General features: G+C 45.5%; 1 protein-coding gene across 1 annotated transcript; it reads left to right on the top strand.

Annotated features, from left to right (window-relative positions):
- Positions 1–10,164: 10,164 nt before the first annotated feature.
- DFJ58DRAFT_812360 (uncharacterized protein) lies at positions 10,165–10,979 on the top strand. The gene is made up of 3 exons (XM_041391535.1): positions 10,165–10,359; positions 10,411–10,548; positions 10,623–10,979. Exons 1-3 carry the CDS (start codon positions 10,246–10,248, stop codon positions 10,692–10,694), a joined length of 324 nt encoding a protein of 107 aa, XP_041238588.1. The 5' UTR covers positions 10,165–10,245; the 3' UTR covers positions 10,695–10,979.
- The last annotated feature ends 10,063 nt before the right edge of the window (positions 10,980–21,042 follow it).

Below are 21,042 nucleotides of genomic sequence, written 5' to 3'. Positions count from 1 at the left end.
CCTACAGTATACATGAGTGTTATTGCCACGATCGCTCCGCAGGCGATGTTAACAGCCAGGAAGATAATAACAAGGAAGATAAGCATCATTCTAGATTTCTGATACATGGCATACAACCGAGCAATCATGATGACTTGCATCATGTTTCGGTCGTGTCAATATCACCGAGGTATCGCAGCATGGGTAACTCACCGTCCAACATCGCAGCTATGACCACACTTATCCCATTTATTGCGTAGTTCGTAATATTGCCTGAAACACCCAATTAGTGGTCGCCCTCAAACTAAGATCAAACACTCAGACTCACATCTATTGAGTCATTGCGTTACTTTGTTGAGCAAAGTTCAATGGTCAGAATATCACGCACCCCTATAAGTGAATACATTCATTGGATGGGAATGAGATGGTTGCGGAATACTCACTGCATCTGTCAGCGAGACCGATGTCATATTCTCTACGTGCCGCCAGTCAGGAGAATCGAGCACAGCGCATATCAGTGAGACCTACGCAGAAAGCAGATACTGATAATAAGAGAAGAGGTATTAGCAGAGCGCCAATTTTTTTGCCCTCTGAAACATACACAGAATATGGTATCCCAATATAGCGTATCTAGAACATTTTGCAGTCAGCATAATTTGCCAACCGTGCTATAGTATAATATGAGGTACAAACAACTAGATAGAGCACAGTCATGCAAGACCGATGTTGCATCTGTTGCGAATTCATTGTATTTTCCTGTTTTTCTCCTGGTATGGGACTCTGTCACTCACCCAGATCAGTTCAATCTATGACACCGTTCTTAGCAAGTTCGCTACTTCCGGCGATAATATCGACCTACCTCTTGTCCGAATGTTAGTACTAGGGACATCATAAGAATGACAGTAGTTTCAGAACAATTTCCTGCTCACCCCAATCGTATACCACAACGACACCGGCGGCAACTGTGACACCACATGTCAATGTAGATCGAGACATCTTGATGCGACGAACCTATCCAATAGCAGTAAAACACATCAGAATTTATTATCGGCCACCAACTGGGATCATTTGAGACTACGGTCATATTTGAGGGATAGGTGTGATCGAGTGGGGGGCGTCGGTGGATGAAGACTATGTGTCTTAGCAAAGATGAACTCAGTGTGATGACGACGTGCTCTTGGCTGACTACGTGTTAGATATACCACCATTCAGGGCTTGTATCGCCAAAATCGGCATGGTGATGGATAGTGCTTCCTGCCTCAAGCACAAGGCCCTTGATCAATTGATTGGGCAAATTGCGGTGAAAAAGAGGAAGGCCTCGATTGAAAACCAGTATTACGCACAAGACTACTTGAACACGAGGAACAGAGCGACTATGCCATTCAAGGGTATTTCGTCCGACCAAGGCATCGTAATAAGCGGGACCCTGTTGTTTGTCCGGCTCCACAAGTAAATAGAAGTGGTAAGAGGAAAAAATCTGTCGATATGAAAGTAGCTGGAAACCATGTAACCATTGATTTAACACAGGTCTAAGCGTGATGTTATCGCAACAAGCATGCTTGTTGGACCTTCATCATGCTCAGCAATTTCGTAGGCAGGTTACAAAAGTCGCTGACTTAATGTAGGGATTAAGGCAAATAGCATTACATCTTCGCGTGAGAATCCTCAGCCTGGCGATGCAATCGGCGTGTCCTGGATTCCATACGAACATACCTGTACCGTATATCTGCCCTTGCCATGGTTCTCCGAGCACTTGAAACCTCCAAATATTGAGTGGGCTTCGACGTTGACATCTTGTTGTTCGAGAGCGGGAAGCTCGATTGTCGCGATCACTGTTTCGGCTGCGGAATTCACGTGTAGGTCCATCCTGTGTTGGCGCAGGTCAGTGTCATCGAATGTTAAACACATGAAAGCTATGATATACTTACCTGTGCGGCACACCCAATCACGGCGATGAGCCAAGGATTTAGCATTGCTCTCAATGGAAGTGGAGGAGAAACGGAAAGGAGTGTCGAGAGTATCGCAAAATAACATGTCGAAGGGGTTGCATAATATGCGCGTATGAGACACGACAAGGCAAAGATGTGATAGATGTTCAGAGAAGGTACATTGATGGTCGTTGGACGTGTTGTCGCTATAAGCACGAAATGATCGCTGTGCTTTGCAAATAAACGGTTTGCGAACAATGAATCACAGCTTGATCAACGCACCAAATAGACAGCTGGAGGCGAGGAAATAGAATTTTAGCGATGGTGTAGGTGACTGGGAGACCTGGCAGGGCCAATTTTGCTGTGGTTGCAGGCACATTGAGGGTTGCTTGATGAAATTGCACGTTCAACGCAGCAGGCACCACTGAAAGCGCTGCTGATACTTAGTCTAGAGAAAGAACTGGCCATTTTGAGGCAGGAGGCTCAAGATGGCACTACGAAAGATACGGTGCTTCCATCTGTTCGCGGCAGATTTGAAGTTGCAACCTTGAAGTGTCTAAAATCAACGCGGGGCTACCTTCGGTGTTTGCCGAGTTGAGTGCCAGTACTCTTGTTACCTCGATCAACGTGCTATTTTTCCTTTTACTTCCCAGTCCCTTCACTCTCTGTTGGTTCGTTCAGATGTCTCGGACTGATAACACCTATGCTCTGACAAATTCTTGCGTCATCGGCCGTCTAGACTTTTACGAATCATGATCATTCTTTGTGCTCAGACAGATGATAAGTTGCTTATCGTTTACTCTGGTGATATCTCCTTGATACTTATCAGCCGTCTTGGCTTCGACACGCTACTCCAAGGCCAATCTGAATTTTATGGATGTGCGCATGTCATAATCTCGTTCGACGATTTACGCTGACGGACGTGCTACTAGTAAGACTTCAACAGACCATGCATATCCGATGCACGATTCTACGATCATTGTCATTCCTTGGTTCTTTTTCGTTCCCCGTTCTTCGTCGGTCTATGGAATCTTCGCATCGCGCCCCACCTGAACGGCCCGGATGGATGAGTATACGCGACAGAGCCATTGCGTCACCAGCAATCTGAGCTTCCGCAGATTGTGCGCACTTCTTCCTTTGGTCTTTGTGTTCAAACAGCTGATAGTTTGCTGTCTTCCACAGTGAAATCCTCGGATTATCACTTGTATGGGCTTAGACACACTACTCGCGTACGACCTTGGCGAGCAGACGATGATTGTGAGTAAGGCATACTTATAATTTATCGTCTCCTCGCTCCAGGGCGACTCTGATCGATATCAACTGGTGTGTTGTTGTATGCATCTTGTTCGGTGCTTTTCTCCGACAATCGTACTACTTTGCAGGTTAGAAACAGATCGTTGCAAGGGCATTGATACAAATATGCTCTAACTGATGTGTGTATGCATGCCAGAATCTCGCGATCGACACCTTACTGATACTTTCGCAGGTGCGCTTGGTGCTTTCTGACTCGAAGCTTCAATTTTCTTCTTTACTCACCACTCACCACGTCCGATGTCCTTGCCATGCGCATTCGTGACAGAGGGATATACACATCGTGCACGATTCATTACTACTCTGCAGTCCAGATGATAGGGCGTGCATAACCAGTGTCGTCGGTTATCTCACATGCTATCGCTTCCACGAATAACCGTCACTTCTTCGTCTGCTTTGTGCTCAGATAGATGATAAGTGGAAGGCAGTATTATTTTTGTTGACTTCCTCATATCAACTGTCTGGGCTCGGCGGATCACATGGATCCCAAATGTAAATCGAATATCGATGCACGGTTTGGGCGGGACGCTACTGGTACTTCAGAGCCAATGTATGTATCTTCAAAATCCAGATTGTCGTGATCACTCTAGCCGTCGATCCACATCTCTCAATAAATTCTTATATATGAAATCTACTCAATTCCGAAGCGGCGCACCACCCGCTCAGATTATTGGTGCACAAGAAGTATATTGCAATACTCCCAATACGTTAAGGAGCCGCTGGTCAACGGAAAACCTCCATGAACTTGCAAGATCTCACACTTCGAACAAGCGTGGGATCTCTGAGTCAGCAAGCCAGGGTCATCAGGACACGTAACTGTAAGTGACAGAAACTTTGACAGAATGATGCGTTTGCGTCTGACAAAACTCTTCTCTAATCGTGGGAGTTGGGGACCCTGCAGGCATCGGAAATTACTTCGATTTCAGAGGGGCTTGATGCATGATGAGTCGTCATGCCGATGTTGGCGATGCAAAGCGCTGAGCGCTGAATGATGGTATATCAAGCTTGAGCACGAATGCTATTGTTAACATCCCCCAACATCTCCCGGCGGCTCACCCACATCCCTCAAATTCAAATATGACCGTAGTATCAAATGATCCCATTTGGTGGCCGATGATCAATGTCAATGTTTTTTTCAGTTATTGGACTGGTTCGTCATATCAGTTTGTGATGTCTCTCGATCTAACATTAATTGCGGTTTCGCAGTTGCCGCTGGTGTCGTGGTGGTGTACGATTGGGGTAAGCAGGATAGTGTTCGAAAACCGCTGATGTTCTTATGATGTTTCTAGTACTAACGCTCGGACAAGAGGTATGTTGATGTTATCGCCGGAGCAGCCAACTCACTAAGAATGGTCACCTATCATAGATTGAACTGATCTGGGTGAGTGACAAAGTCTCACAACATTAGAGGAAATAACAGTGGGATTTGCGACAGAGGCAACGCTGGTCCCTCATGACCGTGCTGTATTTCGTTGTTCGTACCACATGTTGTGCTATAGCGTGGTTGACAGTTGTGCTGACTCCAAAATGTTCTAGATACGCTATATTGGACCACCATATTCAGTGTATGTTTCGGAGGCCAACGATTTGGCGCTGTGCTAATAGTCCATCTCTTACGATCAGTATCAGCGTTCTGCGTATGTCTCATATCTGCTGTCTTCCATTCTTCTGACCGACGGTACACAGCATATATGACAATGGTGTCGCTGACAGATGCCGTGAGTATTCCGCAATCATCTCATTCTTACCCAATGAACACGCTCATTTTGTAGGGGTGAGTGAGAATCCTATTGAACTTGGCTCAACGTAATGACTCAACAGGTGTGAGTGAGAGTGTTTAATACTAGTATGAGGGTGACCACTGATTAGGCGTTTCAGGCAATATTGCGGCCTACACAATGAATTTGATCAATGTGGTCATAGCTGCCATGTTGGGTGGTGAGTTGCCCAGCTAGAATACCTCAGTGATATTGACTCGACTGAAACATGATGCAAGTCGTCATGATTGCTCGGTTATATGCCATGTATCAGCGATCTCGAATGATGCTTATCTTCCTTGTTATCATCTTCCTCGCTGTTAACATCGCCTGCCTAGCAATAACGGTAATAGGACTCGAGCATCTTGTAGCGGGTAAGCTTTACTTGTTGACTTGAAGAACACAACTCAATGGACGAGCACTAGAGGAGCTGATACTCTCTGGCATGTATATGTGCTATTTTGGATCTCAGGGGGATTCTCAGCTTCTAGCCTCGATGGTTTGGATGCTCAACACTGTATGGGAGGTTCTCGCCCTGTGTCTTGCAGTCTGGATTGCTGTAAAACACTTCCGTGACCTGCGACGACTTAGATCATCGACCATCGGGGACTGTTTCAGAGTGCTGATGAAATCTCACGTGCTTTATTTTGCGAGGTGAGCTTGTAATGTGAATGTAGTTATCTTTTTCTGCTCAACTTCCGCATGTGCTAGTTTTGTTGGTGTCTCTTGCCTCCAGCTTGCTTATCTCTCTGTAGGGCTCTTGGTGCGCCGATTTGTCGCTGACATCCACTTGTAACCACTGCTCATCATTTCTATAGAATGTGTATTCGGAGGGAGCTCAGATACTCGATGGTGCTTTTGACGTTTTCTTGGCCGTGCAGATGTTTGTGCTGGGACCACGTCTCATCCTTAGCATTCGAGAATTTCATGCCAAACTCGTGGCCGACTCCGACGCAGAAACTAGCATGGCTACGATCATCTTCGAAGAGCGTGTACATGTACCAACTAGCAGTACCGTGTAGGGAATGTTTGCCAAGTGTTCCGCGGGGAGGAGATATCAGGTCGAGGATCCGTCGTGGTATTTATTTAAGATATTATGTTTCATGGAAAATACATTCAAGACGAGGTTTATTTATGTAGCGAAATTCATTTCTTGATGTATTACTACTGGAACTCAGTGAACCGCCCGGCTACACTTGCGCGAAGTGGCAAACTGAAGTGATCCGAATGTCTATCAACCAAACCCGTCCTTGATGCTCGATACTGAAATACAACGAGAATCAGTATAAGTCGCTCAGATGGTTTATTCTACGCGTTTGCGGAGTTCCGTTCTGAACACACAGATGATGAAGTGACCGTGAAGCGTGAAGTCCAGATCGCTGATAAATCATTGGTGCTGAGATGCGTTTTCGTTCATTGGGGCCACAGAGAAGACCTGGTGATCTTGACGAGGCGCTTGACGCGGCATTAGCCGCGTCACAGCAGGCGCGTCACGACCGTGTGGTTAGTAGCCCTACTAGTGTACCTGAAAGGCCGTTCCGGAACTCACATGCACACCTGGCCACTCTCTCTTGCCTCACTCACGTCGATCAAGGATGTCGATGATGAGAATCAGCTGAACTGAAGAGTGTTGCTCCCGAAATATTTGACAGAACTATACGGATGGGTGGAAGGCGCGCCTTGAACCAACCACGTAGGTTCTAAGCCAAACTCTGTCATATGGCATCGCTGAGAATTTCCTCGATCTAGATTAACACGAATAAATCAAATAGAAGTCAGCCGCAAAAACTTGGAGTGGTAGCAAAATCGGGGATCTGATTCCCGATATATTTGACAGATCCTGTCGACAAGAATGTGAGATCTGTGACGTTGAACATTTTTAAACAACATTCATTTTGTACTGTACCACAAGGTGCATGTACTCTGATGATCAACGCATTCCTCGATCGGTATCATCGATGTCATCTTTGACATATTGCAAAAACATTCAAATTGCTAATCGAAGCCTTATCTACTCTTCTGATCCATCGTGTACAGAGCAATTGGACTTTGTCCGCCACATGTCCAGCCACAATCGAACACTCAAGCTTCGCATCCGAGCCTTCCTCCATAATTATGTAATAAAGACCATCGAAACACCTCTCATCTCCATCGGTACCTGGAACCATCAATCATAGCCACTCCCCGGAACTTTATTCTCCTCGTGATCATCCTGCGTTGATTCGTTCCGCATATCACCGGTTCACCGGTCATTCACAAGTGGGTTTCTTCTTCCCCGTTCTCCACCTTCATATTCACTTCTGCATTGCCCTCTCTGACCACTAAATTCAGAATCACCACTCTTATAAGTCTGGTGAGTGGTCGTTGTATCATGATCACGATGACCTAGTATTCATTAAAAGATTCTCGCCTGCCCACGTCACTTATCCCTCCTTTGCGTTCAAAGAGACGCTAGTTCAGGAGAGGGTGACAGTCTTTATGGGTGCGAAACCTTTGAGCTATTAGCTGTCTGAGCTTGGACACCCTACTTCTGCTTTCCAGTCCCCTGGCTTTCCATTCGTTCGGTTCAGGTGGTGGATATATGTATGTGTTTCGATCGGTACTTTACTCTAACGTTCGTGTGTGGCAGGACGGGTTCTGGAAGATGGTTGCAAGGACGCAAATCCGACGCACAATTTGCAGTCACATGCGCACAACGCTACGATGGTGCGACTCCGGTATGAATGAAATTTCAGAATATCGTGGTCGATGTCTCATTAATAGTTTGACAGGTGTACTCATGGCCTTATGAATTGAAGCCCCCATTCTCTATTTCTCTACTTCTCGTTCAGCATACCTCTTCTCCTCGTTATGTTTATTTGTGATAGAGGCATATAGTGGAGCCATGACTCCACGCGATTAATTCCTTTTCCTTCTCTGTGGCCTAGATCGGTGAAAACGCATCTGAGTGCTCAGTGAGTTATCAGTGATCTGGGCCTCACGTTTCATGGTCACTTTATCATAATCTCTGCTCAGAAAGTGGAACTCTGCGAACGCGCAGATTCAGCCATCTAGGCAACTTATACTGATTCTCGTTGTATTTCAGTATCGGGCGTCAAGGACTGTGTTGGTTGCTAGACGTTCCGAATAGTTTCAGCTTGCGACTTGGTGCAAGTGTGGGCGGGCAGTTCACAGACTTTCAGTGGTGATACAACAAGACATCGATTGTCTACATAAGCCTCGTCTTACATATACTTTGAAGCGCCATGACTTAAATAAACATCTCCCTACACAGGACTGCTAGTTGGTACATGTACATGCTCCTGGAAGACAATCAAACTTATGTTGGTTTCTACGTTGGATTCGGCCACCAGTTTTCTGTGATATTCTCGAACGCTAAGGATGAGACGTGGTCCCAGTACAAACATCTGCACGGCCGATGAAATTTGAAGAGCACCAAGGACTATCTGAGTTCCCATAGAATTTGAATTCTACGGAAATGATGAGCAATGGTTTCAAGCAGATGTCAGCGACACGTCGGCGCACCATGAGTTCTAGAGTGATATAAATAAGCTGGAGGCAAGAGACACAAACAAAGCTAGCGCGTGCGGAACTTGAGCATAAAAAGATAACAACAATATTCACATTACAAGTTCACCTTGCAAAATAAAGCACGTGAGATTTTATCAGCACTCTGAAGAAGTCTCCGATGGTCGATCCTGTCGATTGACCGTGTCGTCGCAGGTAACGGAACCGTTTCAAAGCAATCCACACTGAAAGATACAGTGCGAGGAACCTCCCAAACAGTGTTGAGCATCCAAAACATTGATGGTAGAAGCTGGAGATACCCCTCGGATACAAAATCGCATATGTACGTGCCAGAGAGTATCAGTTCCTCTGGCGTTCGTTCAATGAGCTGTATTTTCAAATCAACCAGTAAAGCTTACCCCCTACAGTATACTTAAGTACTATTGCGAGGATTACTCCACGGGCGATGTTAACAGCCAGGAAGATAATAACAAGAAAGATGAGCATGATTCTGGATCTCTGATACATGGCATGTAACCGAGTAATCATGATGACTTGTATCGTGTTTCATTCGAGTCAATATCACTGAGGTATTGCAGCTGGGTAACTCACCGCCCAGCATGGCAGTTACGACCGTACTTGTCCCATTTAACGTGTCATACAAAATATTGCCTGAAACACCTAATTAGCGATCGCCCTCGTACTAGGATCAAACATTTCGACTCACACCTATTAAATCATCATGTTGAGCAAAGTTCAATGGTCAGAATCTCACTCACCCCTACAAACGAGTGTATTCATTGGACAGGAATGAGATGATTGCGGAATACTCACTACATCCGTCAGCGAGAATTGTGTAGCATTTGCTGTGTGCCGCCGGTCAGAAGAATCGAACACAGCGCATGTGAGACATACGCAGAATGTTGATACTGATAATGAGAGATGGCTATTAGTACAGCACCGACTTGCTGACCTCAAAAACATACACAGAATATGGTATTCCAATATAGCGTATCTAGAACATTTTGGAGTCAGCACAAGTTGCTAGTCACGCTACGGTATAATATGAGGTACGAACAGTGAGATAAAGCACAGTTATCAGAGACCAGCGTTGCCTCTGCCCAAAATTCAATGTTGCTTTTCTTCTGATATGGACTCTATCACTCACCCAGATCAGTTCAATCTAAAGCACTAATTTTAGCGAGTTGGCTGCTCCGGCTACTATGACACCGACCTACCTCTTGTCCAAGTGTCAATACTGGAAATATCATAAAAATATCAGCGGTTTTCGAACACTGTCCTGCTCACCCCAATCATATACCACCACGACGCCGGCGGCAACTGAGAAACCGCAAGTCAGTGTTAGATCGAGATATCACCAACTGACACGACGGACCTGTCCAATAGTTGAAAAAAACATTTGCATTGATCATCGGCCACCAACTGGGATCATTTGATACTACGGTCATATTCGAGGGACGGGTGTGAGCCAGTGGGAGATGTTGGGGGTGTATAATATGGTGCTGGATCAGTTCAAAAATTCTACACACAAAATCCATACATACTAGTACACACAACATTTTCACACATACACAATCGTGTACCGTTGCCGAGACACCTGGGTGACACCGCTTATGTTACTATTTAGTAATGTTAGTACATACACTACAGCAGTTACTAATTAGAGGGGAAAGTCTTGCGTGCATGGCAGGGACGCTTTGCCTGGACAGTCTACGAGTGAAGGTGAGAGTCCGAGTCTGATTATGCTGTGGATTCCGGAACCTTGGGCTATCAGCTGTCTCAGCTCAGATACACTACTTCTACTTGCCAGCGCCCGTGCTTTCCATTTATTCGGTCAAAATGATGGATATATTTATGTATGTATTTCGATCGGTACTTTACTTTGACGGTCGTGCTTAGTAGGATAGGCTCCAACAGATCATTGCAAGGATGCAAACCCGACACATAAGTTGCAGTCGCATTGGCGGAGAATTACGATGGCGCGGCTCCGACCAACGTACATATGGATGCAATTTCAGAATCTCGTGGTCGAGGTCTCATTAATAGTGAGCCCCGATTCTCTAATTCTCTACTCCCCGCTCAGTATACCTCATCTCTTTGTCATGCTCATTCATGATAGAGGCATACAGTCGAACCACAAGTCCGCGCGATTCATTCCTGTTCCTTCACCGTGCCACCGTGGCCCAGATAGATGGAAGCACCTCTCAGCACGAATGAGTTACAGCCATCTGGGGTTCATGCCTCTCGGTCACTTTTCATCATGTGTGTGCTCAGACAGCAGAACTCCGCAATCAGCTGTCTGGGCATCAAAGACTGGGTTGATTGCTAGACGTTCTTGCGGATAATTTGAGCTTGCCACTTGGTGCAAGTGTGGGCGGGCGGTTCACTGACTTCCAGTAGTGACACAACAAGAAACGGGTTTGTCTACATAAGCCTCGTCTTAAGTATACTTTGAAACACCATAACTTAAATAAATACTACGACAGACCTCGACCAAATATCTCCTCCATGCAGAACACTCAGCAAGCATTTCCCTACACAGTACTACTAGTTGATACATGTACACGCTCCTGGAAGACAATCGAAATCATGCTAGTTTCTGCGTCGGAATTGGCCACGAGCTTGGCGCTATACTCTCTAACACTAAGGATGAGGCGTGGTCCCAGGACGAACATCTGCACAGCCAATAAAATTTGAAAAACACCATTGAGTATTACTCCCGTTGAAGCTGAATTCTACAGAAATGATGAGCAGTGGTTACAAGCAGATGTCAGCGACAGGTCGGCGCACCTCAAGCTCTGGAGCGAGATTAAGAACTAACTCGAAGCAAGAGACGCAAAAAAAGCTACCACATGTGGTACTTGAGCGGGAAAAGATAAGCACATTCACATTACAAGCCCACCTTGCGAAATAAAGCACGTGTGATTTTATCAACACTCTGAAACAGTCCCCTGTGCGCGATCCTGTCGATGGGCCGAGTCGTCTCAGGTGACGGAAGTGTTTCATAGCAATCCAGACTGAAAGACACAGTGCAAGGATCTCCCAAACAGTGTTGAGCGTCCAAATCATTGAAGCCAGACGCTCGACATCCGCCTCATATCTAAAGCCGCACATATACGTTCCAGAGAGTATCAGCTCCCCTGGTGGTTGTCCAATGAGCGGTGTTTTTCAAGTCAACAAGTAAAGCTTACCCCCTACAGTATCCTTGAGTGCTATTGCCATGAGTACTCCGCAGGCGATGTTAACAGCCAGACAGATGACAACAAGGAAGATAAACATCCTCCTAGATCCCTGATACATGGCATGCAAGCGAGCAATCATGATGACTTGCATCGTATTTCAGTCGAGTCAATATCACTGAGGTATTGCAGCTCACCGCCCAGCATGGCAGTTACGACCACATTTGTCCCACCACCTGCGTAGTTCATGATATCGCCTGAAACACCCGATTAATGATCACCCTTGTAGTAGGACCAAACGCTGCGACTCACACCTATTGAGTCATTATGTCGAGGCAAATTCAATGGTCAGAATCTCACTCACTCCTAGATATGAGCAGTGATCATTGAATAGGAATGAGATGGTTGCGGAATACTCACTGTATCTGTCAGCGAGACCGATTGCATACTTTCTGTGTGCCGACAGTCAAAAGAATCGAACACGGTGCATATGAGACATACCCAGAACATTGTTACTGATAATGAGAGATGGGCTATTAGTACAGTGTCAACTTGTTGGCCTCAAACACATACACAGAATATGGTAGTATTCCAATATAACGTATCTAGAACATTTTGGAGTCAGCACAACTTGCCAACCAGGCTATAGCATAATATGAGGTACGAACAAGCAAATACATCACAGTCATGAGAGACCAGCGTTGCCTCTGCCCAAAATTCATTGTATTGTGTTACTTTTCTTCTGATATGGGACTCTATCACTCACCCAGATCAGTTCAATCTATGACACCGTTCTTAGCAAGTTGGATACTCCGGCAATAGCACTGACGTACCTCTTGTCCAAGTGTTAGGACTGGAAATATGATGAGAGAATGAGCGGTTTTCGAACACTGTGCTGCTCACCCCAATCGTATACCACCACGACGCCGGCGGCAACTGCAAAACCGCAAGTCAATGTTAGATCGAGACATCACCAACTGATACGACGAACTTGTCCAATAGCTGGAAAAAATATCCAAACTGATTATCGGCCACCAACTGGGATCATTTGAGACTACGCCGGTCATATTCGAGAAATGGGTGAGAGCGAGTGGAGGATGTTGGGGGTTATAACGATCTAGTGTTCGTGCCAGATATACCACCATTCAGCGCTTGTATCGCTAAAATGGGCATCATGTGATGGAGATGGATATTTGATCCTGTTTCAAGACCCTTGATTAGTGCTGGGGGCAGAACTATTTGCGAACTATTGTGCCGGCACAACCGGCAGAAGTGGCGGTTCTGCCACTTCTGCCACTTGGCAAACTATCAAAGTGCTACAGGGCTATGCGTGCAACGGTGTATCACTAGGAGACACCATTAGAAGACACCAGCATGTCCACATCCCACTGTCCGTCGTCGTGTGAGGTTCGTTTCCATCATCCAGCAGTTACATCAATGTTGATGACTGGCTGGGTGCTGGTGTGCATGTGCGCATGACGTCAATGATTTGGCCTGCCATTAGCCATGGCCTTCTAATGATTATGGTAATGAAAATTTGCTCAAATCCTTGCTAGTGCTTTTGAATCATGTCTATTGTGAGATTGCAGCGCTGCAGAGACCGGGTGTTACACATATGTGAGAAGAGGCATTCGACATTGGAGAGGTGTATCCACGACTGTGTACCTTGAGCAAAAAGTGAAGTCCTCGATTGAATCAAAGTTGATTTTGAATGGTAAACCAATATCACGCACGTGAAAGATCCACTCGTTGGTGATTTTGGCAACTCATTTGGAATACTGATCTTCGGGGTGTTCTCAGTGATGAAGATATAGATCCTTGATTAGTCGAAGTGAGTATTGCAATTTAATGTGAATCTGGTAAAATTGCAAATTTGGCTTCGATTGAATCAAAGTTGATTTTGACTTGCGAACCAATTTCACACACGCGAATGCAACATGCACTGGCAAGTTTCGTTCCTTCTCCGATCTGATAGTGATATACCTGGGTCCCTATTTATTCAAAATACAATGTCTACAGCAACGCTGCCCACGCCCTCTGATCATCTCCTAAATATTAACTTACTATGATCACCATCACACTCGCACCCACTCTCTGCCCGTCTGCACGTGATTGCTTCCTGTGCAAATGAGTCTGATCGGTAATATAGTGATAACCGGTTGACCAGGAAGCGGACTCATTCAAGTTGCCTTATGCATCGCACATTTCCCTACACAGTACTGCTAGTTTGTACATGTACAGGCTCCTGGAAGACAATCGAAGTCATGTTGGTTTCTGCGTCAGATCCGGCCACCAGGTTTGTGTGAGATTCTCGAACGCTAAGGATGAGACGTGGTCCCAGCACAAACAACTGCACGCCCCATAGAATTTGAAGAGCACCCATGAGTATCATAGTCCCAATAGAATTTGAATTCTACATAAGTGATCAGCAGTGGTTACAAGCAGATATCAGTGACAGGTTGGCGCACCATGAGTTCCAGAATGATATAAATAAGCTGGAGGCAAGAGACACAAACAAAGCTAGCACGTGCGGAACTTGAGCATAAAAAGACAACAATATTCACATTACAAGCTCACCTCGCAAAATAAAGCACATGAGATTTTATCAGCACTCTGAAACAGTCCTCGATGGCCGACCCTGTCGATGGGCCAAGTCGTCGCAAGTCACGGAAGTATTTCACAGCAATCCAGACTGCAAGACACAGTGCGAGAACCTCCCAAGCAGCGTTGAGCATCCAAAACATGAATGCCAGAACCTGGAGATACCCCTCAGATAGTACAACATTACACATGTACATGCCGGAGAGTATCAGTTCCTCTGGTGTTCGTGCAATGAGCTGCGTTCTTTAAGTTGACAAGTAAAGCTTACCCCCTACAACATGCTTGAGTATTATTGCCGCCATTACCCCACAGGCCAGGTTAACAGTCAGGAAGATAATAACAAGGAAGATAAGCATCATTCTAGATCTCTGATACATGGCATGTAACCGAGTAATCATGATGACTTGTATCGTGTTTCAGTTGACCCAATATCACTGAGGTATTGCAGCTGGGGCGCTCACCGTCCAACATGGCAGTTACCACCACATCTGTCCCAAGTGTTGTGCAAATCAAAATACTGCCTGAAACACCTAATTAGCAATCGTCCTCGTACTAGGATCAAACATTTCGACTCACACCTATTAAATAATTATGTTGAGCAACGTTCAATGGTATGAATATTGGCACTCACCCCTACAAATGAGTGCATTCATTGGACAGGAATGAGATGATTGCGGAATACTCACTACATCCGTCAGCGATAATTGTATATTTGCTGTGGGCCGCCGGTCAGAAGAATCAAACACAAGCGCACATGAGACATACGCAGAACATTGAGACTGATAATGAGAGATGGCTATTAGTACAGCACCGACTTGCCGACCTCAAAAACATACACAGAATATGGTATTCCAATATAGCGTATCTAGATCATTTTGGAGTCAGCACAAGTTGCTAATCACGCTATGGTATAACACGAGGTACGAACAGTGAGATATAGCGCAGTCATCAGAGACCAGCGTTGCCTCTGCCAAAAATTCAATGTTGCTTGTCTTCTGATATGGAACTCTGTCGCTCACCCAGATCAGTTCAATCTAAAGCACTATTTTTAGCAAGTCGGCTGCTCTGGCTATGACATTGACCTACCTCCTGTCCAAGTGTTAATACTGGAAATATCATAAGAATATCAGCGGCCTCTGAACACTATCCTGCTCACCCCAATCATATACCACCACGACGCCGGCAGCAACTTTGAAATTGCAAGTCAATGCTAGATCGAGACATCACCAACTGATACGACAAACCCGTCCAATAGCTGTAAAAAACATTCGCATTAATCATTGGCCACCAACTGGGATCATTTGAGACTATGGTCATATTCGAGGGACGGGTGTGAGCCAGTAGGGAGATGTCGGGGATCTATAATGTTAGCGTTCAAACTAGATATACCACCATTCAATGCTTGTATCGCCCAAATCGGCATGACGACTCATCAAGCCGAAGTCATTTCCGACAATCACCTTGCTTGGAAGGTCCCCGACTCCCACGATTAGTAGGGGAAAGGTTTTGGCAAACGCGCCATTCTCAAAGTTTCTGTCGCTTACGTGTCCACCGATGACTCTTAACAAGGTCCAATTCTGTGACACGGCACTGGAGAAGTCAGACAAGAAACAGAGTGAGCTGAAGCGGACCAAATATGACTACTTACCATCTGTTGCCTCGTACATCTCTATCATTGGGCTATGGTACGAAAATAATGAACAAAGACATGACACATCGGAGGTTTTGGACATTTTACCTCTTGCAAAACTTCAATCAAAAGCAGATCTAGACCTAGCCTGGAATGCCCTGGAGCGCTCTAGATTGCATTTGGAATGTGATTTCACTTGGCAAAATGTCGTAAAGTGTTGAAACCCTCGCTGTGTGATAAGCATGGAGTGAATCCGATACAAAGCGCACGATATCCAATGCATCGTGCACTTGATGCGATGGTGATGTATTGCACTGCTAGATACGTCCTAGTCCACGATCCGTGATTGATAAGTATTGGGCATACAACATTCATAGGTCGAAAGAGAAATCGCACATGGAATAAAAGAAGCCCGTCGTACGACCGCATCAACACACCGGAAGCTCGGTATCTGATCATACAGTTCGTGTCTATGGCGATTGCATTTCAGTGATCTTTTGATGTCCTAACCGGTTAATTAAAGGTTGCGAGTTACTGAGAATGGTCAAAGGGGGAACAAACTCGTCGGATCTTCATCATGCCCAGTAGTTTCATATGCAGGGTACGAAAGTTGCGCCGTAGTTTGATGGTTCCACCGTATGTATGGCCAAAGTCTGAGGAGAAACATCTCATCATAGTGCTACGCGCTGTTGGTACTAACTTGGTAGTATCCCCCACCTAGAATGCATGTCGGCGAATGAAAAAAAAGGATTGCTGATTCAATGTGGGAATCGAGGACATGGAGTTTGTGCAGGCAGCACACCAGTACTAGGTCTTGCTCGCCAGTAGACTGGCCGGTGGATTGCCAGAAAAAAGATGGAGGTAGGTCGTAGAGGTACTAGTAGTCTCGCCTACATAGTCAGGCGTACTCGGAAGGAAGATAGTGAACTTCCTTCTTCGGGACCGGTAATCTCCGAATGCGGCTGTAACCATCAACCTTGCGTTCGAACTTCGAACAAGCTTTTGACAACTGCAATATTAACCCATACACTCACTTTGTAGCTGACTAGTGGTCATTCAGTCCCTTATTTAAACCGTCGACATCCGCTCTCATCATCGACTCGGACCCAAAACGAGCTTACTTGGTACGATCATCCAATGGTGATGCATGTTCATGCACACGCATGTTCCTTTACACCGTGAACTCTCGTCTAGGATATCCTAGATTTTCACCTCGCATTCCATTCATACGGAAAACCCAGATAGCTCTCTTTAGGGATTTGAGCAGACTTATCAATTGCCTTATCAGCCATCTGACCTTCCACTCCGAATCACAGTCACTGGAAATATCATGTTACTCCTCTCAAGATCTCCATCCGTTATTCCCCTCGCACTTTATTCGTCTTCACAAACTTCCTTTTCCCCTCCTACCCCATTCACCCGAGTCAAGTCCAGATCGCAGGTGTCACCTTGCTTGTGTCCTGCGAACCAGGACCATGGTGTTATCAGCTACCTGCGCTTCCACTCACACCACACGCTTCTGCTTCTGCTTTTTTTTTCATCTTCATTATACTCCTTTCGCTCTCTGTTCGTTCGTCCAGATGGATGGTCATATTGTGATTCTGGTCACCAGGACCATCGTATCATCAACCTTCTGGGCTTTTAGCGAATCACCATTTCCCCATGTTCACAGACACGCTACTTTTCTCTTTCTTTTACTTTATAGCCCCTTCGCGAACCCCTCGTTTGTTCATCCAAATGACTGATAACACCTACGCAGTGATAACTTCTTCATTGTTATGGTGTCATCGGCAATCCGGGCTTTTAGGAATTATATTATCGTCGATCTATCTCGGCGACGCACGCGTTTGTTCATGCAGTAGTAACATCCGCACGACAACTGATCTGGATATCCGATGTCTCATCTTACACCTTCTATCCAGTCTTCACGCACGATTGTTACTGCTTTTCTGCAGATGGATGATAGGGTGTTTATGACTGTCGTCAGTGATCTCACGCACATGGCCACTTCTTTGTCTGCCTTGTGCTCAGACAAATGATGTATAGAAGACAAGAAACTTCCACATATCATCTGTCCGGACTCGGCAGATCTTGAATGTAAACCAATCCACGGTGTGGGCGATGCATTGCTGGGGAGTTGTGTGGGTGAGGCGCTATTCCAGAGCGACCACAATCAATGTATGTATCTCCAAAATTCAGATTGTCGTGGTCCCTCTAACTGTCGATCAACACCTCTCACAATAAGTTAATCTTATACATGTAAGCCGCTCCATTCCGAAGCGCTACACCACCCACTCAAACTATTGGCACACATGAGGTATATTGCAATATTCACGATACACTAAAGAGCCGCAGGTGAAAACCTCAATGAACTGTTGCAAGACATGGGTAAGCTAAGGTGAGTAAGCAAAACGTCGAAGAGGCCGTTCCGCTCATATCTTCGATCCTACATTCATTTGGCAGAACTCAAAAGGACTATTGAAGGTAGATCCTGTGGAATAGGGCCATCAGCAAGGAGTCCATCCAGAGGCTGTATTGGCCAGTCTAACGCCTCCCAGGTATGCCTTGTTCTAACCCAAATTCTGACACGTCGTATGCGCTGAGAATACGCTTGATCTACATAAATCAAATGTTACACCATCGTTCGTGTCTTAAATTTGTGTCGTCATCCATATCATCTGTGATTATAATGTGCCGTCTGGTCAACTAGTGCATTCCACGATTAGTATGATCATCCAATTCTTCTGAACCATCGTGCTTCCATTTAGTGCGGGGTTGGACTTTGTCCATCACGCGGAGTGTCCATAATTGAACACGTTCCGGATAATTTCAGCTTGCCACTTGTGCAAGTGTGAGGGCGGGCGGTTCACTGAGTTCCAGTAGTGATGCAATATGAAGAGTATGTCTACATAAACTTCGTCTAAGATATACTTCGAAACACCATAACTTAAATAAATACCACGACAGATCCTCTACCAAATTTCTCCTCCCTGCAGAACATTCGGTAAGCATTTCCCTATATAGTACTGCTCGTTGGTATATCTACACGCTCCTGGAAGACAATCGAAGTCATGTTAGTCTCTGCGTCGGATCCAGTCACGAGTTTTGCGTTAAATTCTCGAACGCCAAGGATGAGGCGCGGCCCCAGCACAAACAACTGCGCGACGAATAAAATTTGATAAACGCCAATGATTATCTGGATTCCGATTGGTATCGACAATGGATTCTACAGAAATGATTAGCAGCGGTTACCAGCAGATGTCGGCGTCAGGTTGGCGCACCAGGAGCTCTGAAGAGATGAGATTGATCGTAAGATCGATACAAGAGACGCTAAACAAAGCTAGCATGCGCAGAACTTGAGCAGACAAGATAACCACATTCACATTACAGGCTCACCTTGCAAAATACAGCACGTGAGATTTTATCAGCACTGTGAAACAGTCACCGATGGTCGATCTGCTCGATCGGCCGAGTCGTTGCAGGTCACGGAACTGTTTCACAGAAATCCAAACCGAAAGACATAGTGTGAGGACCTCCCAAAAAGTGTTGAGCATCCAAGCAATTAAGGCGAGATACTGAGCATCATCCCCCTCATATCCATAATCACACATATACGTGCCAGAGAGTATTAGCTCCTCTGGTGTTCCGTCCGATGAGTGGTGTTCTTCAAGTCAACAAGTAAAGCTTACCCGATACAGTGTGCTTGAGTGTTATTACCGTTAGCACTCCGCAGGTAATGTTAACAACCAGGAAGACAATAACAAGAAAGATGAACATCATCCTGGATCCCTGATACATGGCATGTAAGCGAGCAATCATGATGACTTGCATCATGTTTCAGTCAAGTCAGCATCACCGAGGTATTGCAGTTGGGTAACTCACGGCCCAACATGGCAGCTACGACCACACTTGTCGCCTGCGTTACGTAGGTAGTTATATTACCTGAAATACCCAATTAGTGATTACCCTCGTACCAGGATCGAACACCGACTCACACCTATTGCATCATTACATTGAGCGAAATTCAACGGTCGGAATCTCACTCACCCCTAGTACAAATGAGTGCATTCATTGGATGGGAATGAGATGGTTACGGAATACTTACTGCATCTGTCAGCGAGGCCAATGCAATATTTGCTGTGTGCCGCCTGTCAGAAGAATCGAATACAATGCACATGAGACATACGCAGAACGTTGACACTGATATGGGTTATTAGTACGGCACCAACTTGTTGGCTTCAAAAACGAACACAGAAAATGGTATTCCAATATAGCGTATCTAGAACATTTTGGAGTCAGCACCACTTGCCAACCACACTATAGTATAACATGAGGTACGAACAAGGAGATATAGCACAGTGATGCGAGACCAGCGTTGCCTCTGTCGCAAATTCATTGTTTTCTCATGTTTTTCTTCCGATATAGGACTCTGTTACTTACCCAGATTAGTTCGACCTATAACACTGTTCTTAGCGAGTTGGCTACTCCAGCGATAACGTCGACCTACCTCTTCTCCGAGCGTCAGCACTAGATAAATCATAAGAATATCAGCGGTTATCGAAAACTGCACTGCCCTTCTCACCCCAATCGTATACAACCACGACGCCAGCAGCAACTGTGAAGCCGCAAGTCGATGTTAGATCGTGACTGGTCAACATCACCAAACTGATACGACATACCTGCCCAATAGCTGTAAAACAGATTCTGATCAATTATCGGCCATAAACTGGGATCATTTGAGACTAGGGTCATATTTAGGGAATGGGTGTGAGCGAGTGAGGGATATTGGGGATGTATAACAACAGTGTTCGTGCTAGATATACCAACATTCAGCGCTCAGCGCTCCGGCCCATCGCTTGTATCGCCAAATTTGGTATGATAAAGATGTATATTTGTCCCTGCCTCAAGGCTCTCAGGCTTGGATGGTTGAAGTATTGCGGTGCGAAATCAAGTAAAACGTGGAAGCTATCAATCAGTGAATCAATGTAGATTCTGACCTGCGAACTAGTACTTATCATCCACGCGGAATGTTTGAACATCAGGAAAGTTCGATCGAACAGTGTTCCGTGATGTTGGCAACTTGTTGACGACGCCACCTTCGAGGTATTCTTGCTGCACTTGCATCAATT

This window comes from Suillus subalutaceus (genome assembly GCF_016647625.1).
Source record: "Suillus subalutaceus strain FC151 chromosome Unknown DFJ58scaffold_146, whole genome shotgun sequence".
NCBI classification, from domain to species: domain Eukaryota; kingdom Fungi; phylum Basidiomycota; class Agaricomycetes; order Boletales; family Suillaceae; genus Suillus; species Suillus subalutaceus.
The sequence above is the reverse complement of the archived record's forward strand: the minus strand, read 5'-3'. Positions and strand labels throughout refer to the sequence as shown.